Here is a 15,344-nt window from a genome sequence, read left to right as displayed (position 1 = left end):
ACATGCCTCTCCCCTTGCTGTTTCTCCAGATAAAACCTGTGGGGAAGACCTCTCAGGTCAGAGCTGCCTCAGCCCCTGCCAAGGAGTCTCCTAAAAAAGGAGCCCATCCAGGAACCTCCGGCAAGACGGGATCTTCATCTACCCAGGCCCAGACAGGGAAGACAGAGGACTCAGACAGCAGTAGTGAGGAATCTGACAGTGACACAGAGATGCCATCAGCCCAGGTGAGCTCTGCCAGGCCCGAGAGCCACTGTCACCAACTCTGCTCATAAACAGATTGTGCCCTGGAGGGGAGAAAGAACAGGTAGAAGTCCTAACTCCAGGATCCCTTGCCTCCAGGTCCTCCCCACCATGTCCCTGGATGAAATGAGCTGTAAGTCCCAAACCAAGGCCATCCTAGTATAGGACATCCTAGGCACTCCTACAGCTCCGCAGGGGCCTCTGCACCACTGGGCACAGCAGTCCCATGCAAGCTGAGTCAGGTTCTGCTGAGGAACCTGGAGCCATCCTGCAAAGACACCCCTGTCAGAGTCACCAGGAAGGAAGCTTGGGCTACAGCGCAAGTCTCTGTCTAAGAAGGGCCCGTCTTGCTCAGTGATGCCTAGGCCCAAGGAGTGGAAAAGAAAGAGAAGCTATCTCATACCCAAACCATTATCCAGTTCTTGGCCTGGTTGGTTGCAGCAAGCAGTGGGGCTTGCTCTGGCTGACAGTCTCTAGTCTGAGCTCAGGCAGCCTGGTAGAATCGTACATGATGGCCTCTGGTGTTGCACCTTAGGGAGGTGGCAGCAAGATCAGAAAGAAAATGGTTGGTCCTTGTCAGTTTCAGCCGACCGTGACCTTATAGAAACAAAGGGAATGTGGAGATTTTGTAGCTTCTCCTGAGAAACCCGGTCCTACTTGCTGATTGAGCACAGGCCACCCGTGCAGGGAGACATAGAGCCCTCCCTGGGCCTCCCTTAAGTTGGCATCACCACCAGCACTTCTTCACTGATTGACAAGTTCTGTGGCTTTGGACCACCCGGCCCGTGAAGAATGGTCTTAACAGGGCTTAAGAAGTGTCGCTCTTCCGCATTTCCCCCTCACTGGGAACCCTCCCATGTCACGTGCTTACTCAAGTCTTGTCCCCTCCAAAGGATGATATCTCCCAGCCTGCCAGAGGCAAAGCGTCAGGTCCAGCGTCCCCAGAGAAGAGCATAGAAGGGTCCTCAGAGAGCAGTGATGAGGACCTGCCCTCCGGCCAGGTAGGCTGTAGCTACTCTAAAGGCTGCCCCCGGCTGGGCCAGGCTGCCGCTCTCTGGTGAGAGGGTACAGCTTCCCAACGGGGATAGTCTCACCACATGCAGGTAACACTTCACAGCTCCTAGCTGTCTTCTGATACACTCCTGGTGTGGTCGGGCGCAGGCTTCACACCCGTGGCTCCACTCTGCTGCCCAGGAGCCTTTTAGGACTCTGATGTTTTGTGTAAAATGGAGTTGGTCATGGTGCCCAGTCACCTGCCTGAGCACTGTTAGGCAGGCACGATGTCCTGGCGGCCTGTTCGGCAGGCCAGGGGTTGAGGCCCCTTATCTTCTCATGAAGAAGCTTGAGGGATCCAGAACACTACTGCCCAAGCCTCTTTGGTCCCCATAGACTATTGGGGCTCTAGATCCTCCCTTGTGACCTTCCTTGGAATCTGTGGGCCTTACCCCAGGTCAGGCCTATGTAACTTATGGCACCTGCTCATTGTCCACTGGTCCCCACTCCTGCCTGGCCTTGTTCCCAAGGGTGAGGTCCGGGACACCTTCTCTGATTTCAGGAGCCCAACATAGCCACCAAGATGGTACAAGCTCTGTGTGAACCCAGGCCTTTGTAGAGGCAGCACTGGCCTCTTTCTGAAGGAGTAGGGTATTTCCATTTGAAGGAGAGAGGGGTCTGTAACTCTGAGGGAGCTCAGAGAACATTTAAATCCTGGCAGTCTGCACTTTCTCCTGCCCAGCTGTCCCTTTAGTCCCCTTCCAGGCTTGGCTTTTACTCTCTGGCTCTACAGTCTTCCTGAGGTGCCTCCCTCACTCCTAAAGGACAGACAGCCTGAGGTTGCCTTGGTTTTTCTCTGTGTGAGTAGACTAGCACAATTAAAATGAGCATTATGCTGAAATTGAACCTTTAAAGTGGTCCTTTAGTCTTGAAGATCTGGGGGGTCTCTATTTTGAAAACAAAAACAAAGCCAGTAGTTTTCTAAGTTCCCAGAAGGAATTCAGGGAAGCGGGCACAGCCCAGGAAGCTGTGGTTTCCCTCTGGGAGAGCGCTAGCCTACGCGGGATTGCTGTCACTGTTGGGCATTTATGAAGCACTTCTCTATGGAGAGCTGCAGATGCTCCTTCCTAGGGTTCCCCGTCTGGTTGGTTGTTTTCATTAGCCTGTCCGTGGGAGAAAAGGCCAGATAGTCCAGCTCTGGGCCAGCTCTGATCCCAGGTTCCGTCCTGCAGCTCTTCCCTGCCGTGTGGAGTGTAAGCCTCAAGCTGAGGCTGACTGGGACCTGGGGTGGCTACAAGTTAGAAAGAAGTGGGCATGTGAGGTCATGCAGGCACAAGACGGCATGGCTGACCCGTTCTGTTGTAGCCATGTATCGTACCGCGTCATGCGTAACCTCCCACGTAAATTATTATTAAATGTGTCAGCGTTTGCCTGCATGTATGTATGTGTACCACATGCCTGCCCGGTGCCTGTGGAGACTAGAAGAGGGTGTCAGATCCCTCTGGAACTAGAGTTTCAGACAGTTGTGAGGTGCTCTGTGAATGCTAGGAGTCAAACCCAGGTCCTAGGAAATAAAACCTCTAAGCCATCTCTCCAGCCCCCTTAAATTGTTTTAAAGGCTACTTCAGCTGCTGTTTTGCCGAAACAAAGGCATAGACTGTGTCCTTATTGAGTGAGAATGGGGGACCTGTAAAAATATATATATATATATAAATTTAGTCAAGGCTTGCATGGTTACATCTGGCCCCCAGAGAGCTCTCCCTTCCAGTCCTGTATCTGAAACCAATTTGCTTGTCGTCCTGGACGAGGTGCTTGTCCACTCTGAGAGCCTCAGCCTCAGCTCCAAGTCAGACTGGAGTTTATAAACCTTGGGTCTCCTAGCTGCATCCCCAGAAAGTGTCGTTTCTAAGTCTCTTGGGGAAGGATGAGCCCCCCGGGTAATAATCATAGTCCTCCTCTCTGTGGGGGCGGGGAGGGGTCCTCAGGGGGTCCCAGTGCTGAGGACACACCCTCCACTGCACTGCACCTCTAGCCCCACAAAGCTGCTTTGAGGGAAGCTCTCGGTGACTGTCCCTTCGACAGAGCTCCACCTCCCCTCTCTGCCCCAGACTAACTGGAATAAGTAGATAGGAGCCCAGCTAAGACAGCAGGCAGTGGGCACCGCCCAAAAGGGTCCCAAATCTGCTTCTGTAAGCATCATTCCTGCAAATAGGTAGGGTATCCCCCTAATCTGCTCTCAGCACCCAAGGGGAATGGAGGTGAGATGCTCAGGTGGCTGTGGCGGTACTGTCCTCTTCCGCTGCTTCGCCTCTCTGATCTAAGCACAGCCCACACCCGCTGGGCTTTGTGCTTTCCCCAGGTGACCACATGCAGCACCGGCCACAGAGTGAGGTGCAGAGGTGCTACAGACCTAAGCACTGCCCCAGTGCCCAGCCCACCCTCATCAGCCAGGCCGCTGCCTCCTCCGTCGCCTGCCGTCCCTGCCTGGAGATGGGTGGTGTGGGCAGGTGGGGCTGGTGGAGGCTGTGCTGCAGAGCTGCTTTTAACATTCCAAGACGCTATTGTTTGCCTCAGTGGGTTTGCTGCCTCTCTTGGTCCCCAACAATCTGTTCTTCTGTCTTCTCACATATATATAGATCCCCCTCCCTCCACCGCAAGCCTTCTCCCACTTTCCATCCTTCTCCTTCTCATCACGTGGGAAGGGAAGGCTCTGGAAGTGGCAGCTCAGAGCAGCCGCGGGGGAGGCTGTTTGGCAGGGTAGGGAGGGCCTGAGCGCAGCGGTGCCGCCGCCGCCACACTTGGTGGATACCATAGTGCTAAGTTTGTTGCTTTCTCTGTGTCTCACAGCCCCTGGGGCGGTGGGAGCTTGGTAAAGCACTGCAGGCAGGAGGGTGTCATGGATAGAGTCTACCCAGCTACCCCTCAGGCAGCCCTCTCATTAGCCAGAGCACCAACAGCCTTCAGCCAGCACTGGCATTTGGAGAGTAGAAAGTGGAATTCCAGTTCCCTAACTACTGCCTCTGTACCTTCATCAGCTGGGACTCTGAAAGGAAATAGATCTGGAGTCCCCTGGTGTATTGGTGACATATTTGGGAATCTGGTTCACTGCCAAATTGACCCTCCCAGTACTAGGATCTGCTGCTGCTCTGCCATCTCACTGAGATACAGAGCAGACCCACAGGTGAAGTGCATCAGGGCATGTTAGAACATGTCTGTAATCCCAGCATCCAGGAGACAAGGTAGGAATATCAGAGGTCAATGTGGTAGGCTATACAATGAGACCCTGTCTCAGGATTAAAAAAGTAAAATTGAACCCTATGCATTATCCTAACCTGCAGCCGTCCCAGTCTTGAGCAGGTTGGCTTTGTGCACATTCTACTTGTGTCCTTGACTTTGAAGCTGGTCTCAGGCCCGACATGTCATCCATCAGGATTTCAGTATGCAGCTCAAAATGATAAGAGTCTTCCTAGTCCTTGTAGACACAACCACAAGACAGTATCTCAGCTAGAAAGCTGACCAGCAAGCAGGCCTTGTGCCTGTTTCTCCAAAGTATCTGTCTGATGAGTGACATTTTTCATACTTGTCCTGTTTAAGAGTGAGTCTAAATAAGGTTAGTATGTGGAGATCTGTTCCTCTAATTCTAGCAGTGGAGGCAGAGGCAGGTAGATTTCTTCATCCAAGGATAGACTGGTCTACATAGCAAAACCTGTCTCAAAGTGAATAAGGGCCACACATACTGTGTTACCATCCTGAGCTCTCTAATCTGTTGGCTGGCCTACCCATCCCACCCACCTGTTACTCCAGGCAGTTTGTGTACTAAGAAACTAGTTCAGTATAACTGGGGTCTGCATGCTGGGCCACATCTCCGGGAGGCTGCTATCAGGGTCTCTGGGGGAAGGGACAATGAAACTCCAGGGAAATCACACAGTCAGACCTGCTACAGGAAATGCTTTTTAGAATTCCCCACTCAAGCCGGGCGTGGTGGCGCACGCCTTTAATCCCAGCACTCGGGAGGCAGAGGCAGGCGGATTTCTGAGTTCGAGGCCAGCCTGGTCTACAGAGGGAGTTCCAGGACAGCCAGGGCTATACAGAGAAACCCTGTCTCGAAAAACCAAAAAAAAAAAAAAAAAAAAAAATAGAATTCCCCACTCAGCAGGTGGCCATCTGATGTCACCAGAAGAAAGGCTAAATTAGAAGACATTCCAGCTCCACCTTGCTTCCTTCCCATGTGGCTGTGTGGCCTGGGCGCTCCTCTTCTCCCCTCTGGACTTAAGGCTTTCCTGTTAGGCCGGTGGAGTGGGTGGATACTGCTTAGCTTGGGGTCACTGTGAAGGTCAGCTGGGCTCCAAGAGCTCTGAAGTGCTGTGCTGTGCTGTGCTGTGCTGGGTGTCCGGCTGTTATGGGGTGGGAGTGGGTCTAGAAGACCCTAGCTCCTTGAAGTTTGCATTACAAAACCCCTCCCTCACCCATTTCCCCTCCCCTTCCCCTGACCAAGCCTTTAATCAGAGGCGGGATGTTTCTGTTTTTGGTTTTCAAGGCGATTAAATCTCCTCCAGTTTCTGTCAACCGTAACTGTGGTCCAGCTGTCCCAGCTCCTACCCCAGAACGAGTCCAGGCTGTGAACACCACAAAGAAGGCCTTAGGCACCACTGCCCCGAGCTCCTCCTCTGAGAGTGAGGACGGGGACGAGGACTTGATTCCTGCCACACAACCCTCCACCTATGGTAGGTGCTGCTGCAGTGGGTGCTGTTCGGCCAGCACAGGCCCCTGCCACGCATGCCCTCCCCACTGAGGCCAGAAGGCACTAACCAGGTGGCCTCGCAGAGGCATTGGCGAGAAGGACTGGGGACTCAGCCTTAGGCACTGTATTCATTGTTCCCTTGATGAGGAAAGCTCGTCTGCCTCATTTTGAAGGAATTACATTGAGGCTTCTGTGTGCTGGCTTCCAAGCCTGAAAGCCAGAAGGAGCATTCTGGTGGCTACAGGGACCAGGCTAGTCTAAACCAGAGCTCTGCTATATATAGCCAACTGGCCGTGGGGTACGCTATTAGCCTGGCAGTGAGCTTCCATCCCCTTAGCATAGAAAAAGAAGACAGGTAGCATTTTATACTTGTTCTCTTCCCAGAACCTAAGGTGACTGAGTGTCTTTGTATGTGGCGAGGCCCTCTGGTAGCGCAATCATCTTCAGTTATATATCAGGGCACTGTCATGCTGGGCGGGCGGTGGTGGTGGCACACGCCTTTAATCCCAGCACCTGGGAGGCAGAGACAGGCGGATTTCTGAGTTTAAGGCCAGCCTGATCTACAAAGTGAGTTCCAGGACAGCCAGGGCTATACAGAGAAACCCTGTCTCGAAAAAAAAACAACAAAAAAAGGGACACTATGTCGTTAAGTATGGACAGCAAGATTCCTACTGTCGGCAAAATACTGCCGTTTATTTGGTGAGTACATAGTGGGGACATGAGCTCACGTTAGGCTGTGGTCAACATCTTCTCAGCACCCAGCAGCTCTCCCACTGATCCTAACTGAGCAGTCGCTCACTGTGACCTGCGCAAGAGAAAAAGATGAGGGTAAGGCTTGGAGTCACCGCCACAGCAGCCATTTTCAAATGATGTGGTGAAAGCTGCTGTCTGGAAGGCTTGGGAAGCCAGCGTCCCCTTTAGCATCCCTAAGCTCAGCATAGGTCCTCGGGAAGAGTGATTTGGTAATGCCCTGCTGGGGAGTCCTACTGCTTCGTATCCTGACGGCCCCCCTTCTCCTCCGTTTCAGCCCTCAGAACCAGTGTGACGACGACGCCCGCAGCCCTCTCACGAGCAGCTTCCCAACCCAGCAAGAGTGAGCAGTCTAGCCAGATGCCAAAAGGCAAGAAAGCAAAGGCGTCGGCGTCCGCTCAGGTACTGTCGGGTAAGAGAGGGCTGTGGTGGGGTCACTCTCTGTTGCCTTGCCATGTGCCCTCCGGCCACACGCCAGTCACTAGCTTGCTCCCAGCCCCCTGGCACTGTCATACAGGCCAGGAGCCAAGCTCCCAAATCCCCATGGTGTTGTCCGGAAGATCGGGCTGGGAGCCCGAAGGCAAGCGGAATCCCCCGTCTTCCCAACTTGGCTGAGTGTGGATTAGTTTTCTTCTGGATTTGAGACGCTGAAACCGACTCTGAGTTGCTTGCCTCTCTTAGTATTCGTAATGGAAGTGGCCTTACTGTTTCCTCCCAGCCTTCACAGTCCAGTGCATTATTAATATCTAGGGCAAGATTAGTGGACAATGTCTAAATAAAACGGAGGGCTCATCCCACCAGGGTTGGTCCAGGACAGAACCTGGGTCCTCCAGCTCCAGGTTCTTTGCTAGGTAGGCCTAATGGGGTTTGTTAATGTGAGGGAAGTGTCTGTCATACACCCAACACCCTAAGGGGCAGGAAAAGAAGGCTGTACTGAAGCCCCTCCCAGCTTCGGGGTGCTACTGTGCCGCCCTGTTACCGGGTGCATCACAAACTAGCCGAAAAAGAGCCTCTGGCAGCCGGGTGATCCAGTGGGTAATGAGATGGCCTGAGCATCTGCCCTGCAGGGCACCGAGGCTGCAGCAGGCACAAGTCCTTCACGGAGTCCTAAGCCAGCAGAGACACAGCCATTACACAGAAAAAGCAGCATAAATTAGTTGTCACCAACTGCTAAGTGTTGCAAAGGGAACAGCACAGAACAGAGAATAATGGGTGACCTGCTTTAGAAAAGGCGGACAGGGAAGGCTTCTCTGGGAACATGAGCAGAGCCTGCCCTGCAGGAAGGGAACCCAGAGGTACTAGAGCCCTAGGTGATTCACATAGGGTGGGTAAGATAAAGTAGCAAGGGGGTCAGGCCATACCTGGACTGCTTTGTGTCTGCAGCTCCCGGAGGCTTAGCAAAGGCTCATCTATTGTCTGTGTGCTCTTCCTGACTTGTAGCAGGATGGGAAGCAGGGGTTCCCAGAGGGACCACCTAGCCAGGGGCACATCCCAGAGGAGACACAGGCAATGGCCACTGGAGTTAGAGCTGTGCTGTCCTCCCCTGGGCCCAGATTAGAGAACAAAGCCATAGCTCACCACCACCGGTGTTGAAAACTCTTTCAAAAAGCCAGTAAACGGACTGGTGAGATGGCTCAGCAGGTAAGAGCACCCGACTGCTCTTCCAAAGGTCCTTAGTTCAAATCCCAGCAACCACATGGTGGCTCACAACCATCTGTAACAAGATCTGACTCCCTCTTCTGGTGTGTATGAAGACAGCTACAGTGTACTTATATGTAATAAATAAATAAATCTTTAAAAAAAAAAAAAAAAGCCAGTAAACAGGGGGCTGGAGAGATGGCTCAGCATTAAGAGCACTGCCTGAGCCGGGCGTGGTGGCCCACGCCTTTAATCCCAGCACTCAGGAGGCAGAGGCAGGCGGATTTCTGAGTTCGAGGCCAGCCTGGTCTACAAAGTGAGTGCCAGGACAGCCAGGGCTACACAGAGAAACCCTGTCTCAAAAAAAAAAAAAAAAAAAAAAGAGCATTGCCTGCTCTTCCAGAGGTACTGAATTCGCCTGGTCTACAGGATCAACCAGAGCTATACAGAGAAACCCTGTCTCGAGAAAACCAAAATATCTAAAACAAAAAACAGAGGTACTGAATTCAAATCCCAGCAACTACATGGTGGCCCACAACCTTCTGTAATGAGATGTGATACCCTCTTCCCTACGGTGTACTTATATATAATAAATAAATCTTTTTTTTTAAGCCAGTAAGCATGGGGGAGGGGCACGGCTCACTCACTGTGCAAGCATGAGGCCCTGAGCTCATTCTCCTGTACCCACAGGGGAAAGCCAGGCATGGTAGTGGGCGTTTGTAATCCCAATACTGGGGCACGTTAACCAGCCAGCTTAGCCTAATTGGTGAGCCCCAAGTCACATTAAAAGACAGAAGGCTTCGTATGACTGGGTTCTCTTCTGCTCCACCTCAGTGAAAGGCCAGCATGGTTGTGTGTGTAGTCAGCAGCCCCTCTTTCACCTCCCTGGGCCTCAGTGTGCTAGTGCCTGGTAAGGAGCCGCAGTGCCCACCAGAGGGCTGTGGGAAAGTCATAGAAAGCCATGCGTAGTGCTTCCCATGTGGAGCCTGGCCTGCCGTGTCCTTCTTGCTGTAACTTAACCTGGTGTTCCTACTTTACCAAACTAGACCAGCAGTGCTGTGGAAACACTCCCCGTGACGCCTCCCCAGAGCGCACCCATCCAGCCCAAAGCCACCAACAAGCTCCGGAAATCCAAGCTCCCTGAGAAGCAGCAGCTTGCCCCAGGCTACCCCAAGGCCCCCAGGAGCTCAGAGGACAGCAGTGACACCTCTTCCGAGGACGAGGAGGATGCCAAGAGACCCCAGATGTCCAAGTTGGCCCATAGGCTGGGTGAGGATTCCCAGAGGGAGGGTGGGAGATGAGGCACAGCCTGGTAGAACTATAGGCTCTGGCCTTCTCAACCCACCCTGGCCTTGTCTCATCCCCTGATATACCTTTACGACTTCAAAGACCCAACTGCTGTTAGACAGCTGGCGGCTTCTTGGTATTAAGCTCCCATTACTGAAGGCCCCAAGTTCCAGAACTCTGCTTCCCTTTGGGGGTAGGAGGCAGAAAAGTGGGAGCCTCAGGAACCAGAGGGGAAATGATGCCGTTCGCCTGTGTCGGGCCAGGTGCTCCAGATTAGCATGGGTGGACAGCAGGAGGATGAGGAACAGAGAAAGACCCAGGCCTCGGAGGCTTCCTGGGGAGCTCTGCCTGGCCTGAATAACAGGGCCGCCAGGGACTCACACTCAACGGGAAACCTCTGCTTCCACACTAGATCCAGACCCTTCCCAGAAGGAAACTGTGGTAGAGGAGACCCCTACAGAATCCAGCGAAGATGAGATGGTGGCCCCCTCACAGGTAACTGCCAGGCAGGGCTGGAACTTGGGAGCTGCCTTTAGACTTCAGCCACCCCCTGGATGAGTGTCTAGATCCCCATTCCCAGGGCCCTGGGTAAGGTCCTGTCAGTGGGGTGCCTCTAATCAATCGAATAGAACCTCACCTCATGCTCTGGGGCCCAGGGAAGAGATTCAGATGGATTCCGAGACATGACCAGAGAAGACGATTTCTTAGGTCTCTCTTAAGGCTCTTCCTATATAGGACAGACTCCAGTGACTTTCTCATGTGTGGGGAGTGGGTGCGTGTTGGGGTCAGTCCTCTCCTTCCACCTTCACGAAGGTTACTGGATTGAACTCAGGCTGTCAGACTCGGCTCGCGTCAGTGCCTCTACCCTCTGAGCCATCTTGCCAGCCCAAAAAAAACATTAACCATCTTCTGTGATGGAAATAGTCCATTGGCAATAAGAAAGTCCCCTTTTAATGTGCCTTACATATGCGTTAATTCACATAGCTTAGGAGGCACACGCTGAGGGCCTATGTTCCCCGTGGGCTCAGTGCCGCCCGCCGGCTCATGCTTGGCTGGGTTAGCCTGATCCGTGGTCACCGACTGATTCTCTTGAGCAAGCCTTGCCTCTGTGATACTGCTAGGGGCTCGCTGCGTCTTTCACACTGGACTTCTTCAGTCTCTCCTCTCAGGTTACATGACTCCCGGCTTGACTGTGGCTAATTCCCAGCCTTCAAAAGCTACTCCTAGGCCAGACTCCAACCCCTTAGCTTCCTCTGCCCCAGCCACCAAAGATAACCCGGATGGCAAGCAGAAGTCAAGATCCCAACACTCAGCAGACACCGCATTCCCTAAAACCGGTGAGTGGGGACAGCAAGACATGGAGAGGCAAGACTGCTGGTCCCTGCTTGTCATGGGCAGCATTTGTCTGTGTCCCATCCAAGAGTCTCACATTCGAGCCTGTGGGGTCCTCTGGGAACTAGGGGTACCCTTAAATGCAGCTGGCGCCCAGGACCAGGTTGCCAGCTCTGGGCAGTCTGGGAGCAGATATATCCAGCCATTTGAAGCTATTTCTCTAAGTCTTGTGGAGGAGGCCTTGGCTGTCTGTCCATCCCTACTGACTTCTCAGTCAGTGGACAAGGGTCCTGGGTATAGGGACCCAGAATGACTCAGACTAGGCCAGCAGCCTTGTTTAGAGGAGTCAGTACCTAGAGGAGACCCTGGATAAGGGACAGGCCTCCGGGGGCTGCTCTGACTCACGCTGCTGTAGCCTTGACAAGCTTCTGACCCTGTGTCTTAACCACACAAGGCAAGAGCAATGCCATCGTGCAGGGTCAAAAGCAGAGCATAAAGAAAACTGTCACGTGACATTTGGAGAGGGACCCAGGGGAGGGGACTGTCAGGAGTGCCCACACCCCTGACTTAAATAACACCACCCCACTCCTGTCCCCTTGGGTTCAGCCCCTGTGCCCAGCATGTAGGCATTCCTTGCTGCACAGGTGACCTGGGAGACCAGCAGAGGCTCCGGGGGCTGGTAACTTCAGCTTCCCAGCGCTGGGTCAGAGGCGGAGCTGTTGCTCACTTTCTTTGCCAGTGTTCTTGTCTATGTGAGAGGCGGGTGCGAGCGACAAGGAGACATTTTCAAGGGGGCTGTGGAAGGTTTTTTTTTTTTTTTTTTTTTTTTTTAACACGTGTAGTCAGCACACAATTATCAAAGGCAAGCAGAGGCGTAGAAAATTCTAAACAAAGGCTGCACCAGAAGCCACTCTGGCAGGCAGTAAACCTGCTTAGTCAGCCACTGCATGTATACACAGCATACTCAAGAGTGCCCCCCAATCTGCCTCTCGCCCCAGCCTTGATGGGCTAAGGACCCATGGTGTGTCCATAGACAGGAGCTGAGCATTGGTCTGTAGGACCTCCTTGTGTGTTATAATCCACAGTTCATGACAGAAGACATCATTGTATGTCTAGCTTCTTTCTGTACAGTGGGAAACAGCCTTGAGGGACTGTGACCTGGCCAAAGCCCTACACTAAATTGATAAAGGCAGTCCTAGAACCAGTGTCACCCATGTCCCACCTACTGTGCCCTCTGTCTCATTAGCAGACTTCAGGTCCTCTCCGTAGCATTCTGGGATCTCTGTCGATCTACAAACATAGCTAAGCATAGGAGACAGCTACAGCAGAGTGACCCCTGGACCTCAATTTCCCATTTATGCAGTTGTAAAGTACACCCCCTCAGTTGTCATGCATTGTGCAAGATCTGACCCTCAGCTTTCCAGACTTGTGACCTCCAAGACCTGTGATTTACAGGTAGGAAAGAGGCCTCCTCGGGCCCCACGCCTCAGAAGCCCAAGAAACCCAAGAAGAGCACCTCAAGCTCGTCAGCTCCCACACAGACACTGCCGAACAGCATCACCCAGCGCCTCCTGGAGCAGGCCTGGCCCCTGAGCGAGGCGCAGGTGCAGGCCTCTGTGGTGAAGGTCCTGACAGAGCTTCTGGAGCAGGAACGGCTGAAGGCCACAGAGGCCATCAAGGAGAGTGGGAAGAAGAACCAGAAGCGGAAATTATCAGGGGACCTAGAAGCTGGGGCCCCAAAGAACAAGAAGAAGAAGGAGCAGCCAGTGCCCGGGGCAAGCGCTGTTTCCCCAGAAAAGGCTCCCATGACTCCCAAGGCAAAATCAAAGCTTGACAAAGGGAGTGCTGGTGGCAAGGGGAAGGGGTCTCCTGGCCCCCAAGGAGCCAAGGAGAAGCCTGACGGCGAGTTGCTGGGGATAAAGCTTGAGAGTGGCGAGCAGAGCGACCCGAAGAGCAAGTCGAAAAAGAAGAAATCCCGCAAGAGTAAGTGACTGCTTTCCAGCACGCGCTGCTGGCGCAACCTGGGTGGCAGGGCCCTGCCCTGGCTCTTTATCTCATTCTTTCCACAGAGAACAAGAGCCTGGGAAGTAGTTTGTTCAGAGTTTAACAAGTGTCTGGTGGCAAAGGCAAAAGGAGACTAGAGCTGGCCTGTGTCCCCTGCCCCCACGGCCCCTTACAGTGCCCAGTATTTAGCCTCAGGGTTTGGAAAACAAGCTCAACCCCAGCTTCACAACAGGGATCTCTCTGCTCCAGCAGAGTCCACGGCCAGTCCCTGGGGTGTGGACTGTCCCCTGGGTTCTCATCCAGAGCCCATCTTTACTCTAGAATTCAGTTCTTTGGTGAAAACAGCCATTCGTTGCCCTCCATGCGGGAACCTGCACCCAGCAGGACTTCTGAGTCACCCGCCAGCCCTGGGCCGCCAGCAGTGTTCTGTTTTCTTTTTCTAAGGGGAAGCAGGCTCTGAGAAGGAAAGGCCACTGGTGCTAGGCAGTCCCCACTTTAGTTTTGTCTTAGGGGCCTCACAATGTAACCTTGACCGGCCTGGAATTTACTGTGTAGAACAGGCTGTTCTCAAATTTACAGCAATCCAGCTGCCTCTGCCTCCTGGGTGCTGGGATTAAAAGGGTGTGCCACCACGCCCAGCATGGAAGTCCTGAGCACTGCCATTCTGTGGCATGGGAGGTGGTACCTGATCTCTCCCAGGTTCTTGTCCCTTCCCTCACACTCAAGATTAGATAGGTAGACTTGCATAGTTCTGAGGCCAGATTGTGTAGTCCACAGACAGGAAGAGTGGAGCCTGGCACATGGATGGTATCCTGGCCCTGTCAGGGCCTTGCTTCCCCGTGGTGTTAAGAGCTGTGAGCTGCCGTGGGCCTCCTGACGCTGACCCATCAGTGTCAAAATCTATTGCTCAGGAAGCTCGATTTCTTCCCTCAGAAAAAAAAGACAAGGAGAAAAAGGAAAAGAAGAAAGGAAAAAAGTCGCCGGCCAAAGACTCTGCCTCGCCGGTCCAGAAGAAGAAAAAGAAGAAGGTAGATTGAGTTCCTGAGGAGCCTCAGGACCAGGAATTCAAACCCTTCCCCTTCCAACACCTAGACCGGGCCTAGGCCACCTTTCCAGTCCCTTAATCTAATGGACCTTGTGAGGAGGATCAGGGGAGGGGTGATGGGAAAGACCTCCACAGGCAGGACAATGGCTAGCTTTCAGGTGGGCTGGCCAGCGGGGAGCCCACAGAAGAAACAGCCAGCTGCTTCCTGGGATCAGAGGCAGTTCTGCCCAGGGCTGGTATCAGTGGGTCTAGATCCTTACACCTGCAGGGGCGTGGATCCTTCGAGGGAGTTCTGTCCTGGACCTGTGGGACAGCGGTGGTGAGGAGAAGCCATAGAACTGATAGCTTGCTTCCTTCCCTCCCCACAGAAGAAGACGGCCGAGCCTGCCGTGTGAGGCCCAACGAATAGAGCAGGTACCTGACTGCGTCCAGCCTTTCTGGGCAGCTGGGTAGGCCCAGTGGGAGGGAGTTGGAGAGAGAGAGAGAGGAGAGAGAGAGAGAGAGAGAGAGAGAGAGAGAGACTCCCTTCCTCAGGTTGGTTAGGCCCAGTGGGAGGGAGTTGGAGAGAGAGAGAGAGAGAGCCTCAGGTTGGTTGGACTGCAGCAGCATGCAGAGGGTCCGCCCTGAGGGAGTCTGGTGCCTAAGCTAGCTGTCTCCCGCCCCTCCCTTGGTTTTGTTCCCTTTTGTGGAGATAAAGGTCGGCAAAGCTGACCAAAGCCTGGTTTGTTTTCTCCTCCTAGAATCTTGGCAGAGTGTGACCATCCATCCCCAGGCCTCTGACCTCTGGCCAGCGTGAATTGGGCCTGAACTTTCTAACTTTCCCTCCCTCAGCAGATGATGATGGCTGGCGTGAGCTGGCCAAACCAGTGAACCCGCAGGGAAGCCGCAGTACCAGGAGGAAGCGAGGTGGGACACGCACCCCCTCTGAGTGCTACGTGACATGTGTATAGTATATCTATTTTTTTAAGCGACTTGCCTCTCTCCCTTCAAATCCAACGTGCCCAGAGGCCTCCGGACCTCCCTCCACATTATCTGCAGAGCCAGCAAGGTCCCACGTGTGGTTCATCCCACACCCTGGACCCCGGCGCAGCCTGAGGCCTTGCCCCCATCAGTTTTTCCAGCTGTTTTGGTTTTGTTTTTTAAAGAACTCAGAATAAAAGACTTTAAATATAAAGGTTTGCCTTCCCCATGCATCTGGGATTCGGACTGTTACTGGCTACTTAGGACAGACAGTGTAGTGACCCTGGACATGCACAGGTCAGTACTCAGGGTTCCTTCCTGACTTCAAGCCAAGGCCCTAGGTACTATGAGTAG

The 15,344-nt window shown here is 53.4% G+C and overlaps 1 protein-coding gene across 5 annotated transcripts in view; it reads left to right on the top strand.

The window, feature by feature from the left end:
• Tcof1 (treacle ribosome biogenesis factor 1) overlaps window positions 1-15,204 on the top strand; it is a 34,938-nt gene extending 19,734 nt beyond the window's left edge. For 2 of the 5 annotated variants that reach the window (XM_029472096.2, XM_021150949.2), the window contains 11 exons: window positions 30-224; window positions 1,134-1,241; window positions 5,771-5,957; window positions 7,002-7,126; window positions 9,409-9,631; window positions 10,062-10,144; window positions 10,806-10,986; window positions 12,437-12,964; window positions 13,919-14,013; window positions 14,399-14,444; window positions 14,771-15,204. In XM_029472096.2, the coding sequence (XP_029327956.1) occupies window positions 30-224; window positions 1,134-1,241; window positions 5,771-5,957; window positions 7,002-7,126; window positions 9,409-9,631; window positions 10,062-10,144; window positions 10,806-10,986; window positions 12,437-12,964; window positions 13,919-14,013; window positions 14,399-14,425 (1,752 nt within the window). In that variant the 3' untranslated portion in view covers window positions 14,426-14,444; window positions 14,771-15,204. The remainder of the gene's footprint in view (window positions 1-29; window positions 225-1,133; window positions 1,242-5,770; window positions 5,958-7,001; window positions 7,127-9,408; window positions 9,632-10,061; window positions 10,145-10,805; window positions 10,987-12,436; window positions 12,965-13,918; window positions 14,014-14,398; window positions 14,445-14,770) is intronic. The other 3 variants (XM_029472094.2, XM_029472093.2, XM_029472095.2) reach the window with 3 other exon arrangements.
• Window positions 15,205-15,344: the final 140 nt, after the last annotated feature.

Source organism: Mus caroli, unplaced genomic scaffold (genome assembly GCF_978045245.1).
Source record: "Mus caroli unplaced genomic scaffold, Mus_caroli_1 scaffold_19, whole genome shotgun sequence".
In the NCBI taxonomy this organism is placed as follows: Eukaryota; Metazoa; Chordata; class Mammalia; order Rodentia; family Muridae; genus Mus; species Mus caroli.
Note: the sequence above shows the minus strand (reverse complement) of the source record. Positions and strands in the feature narration are given on the sequence as shown.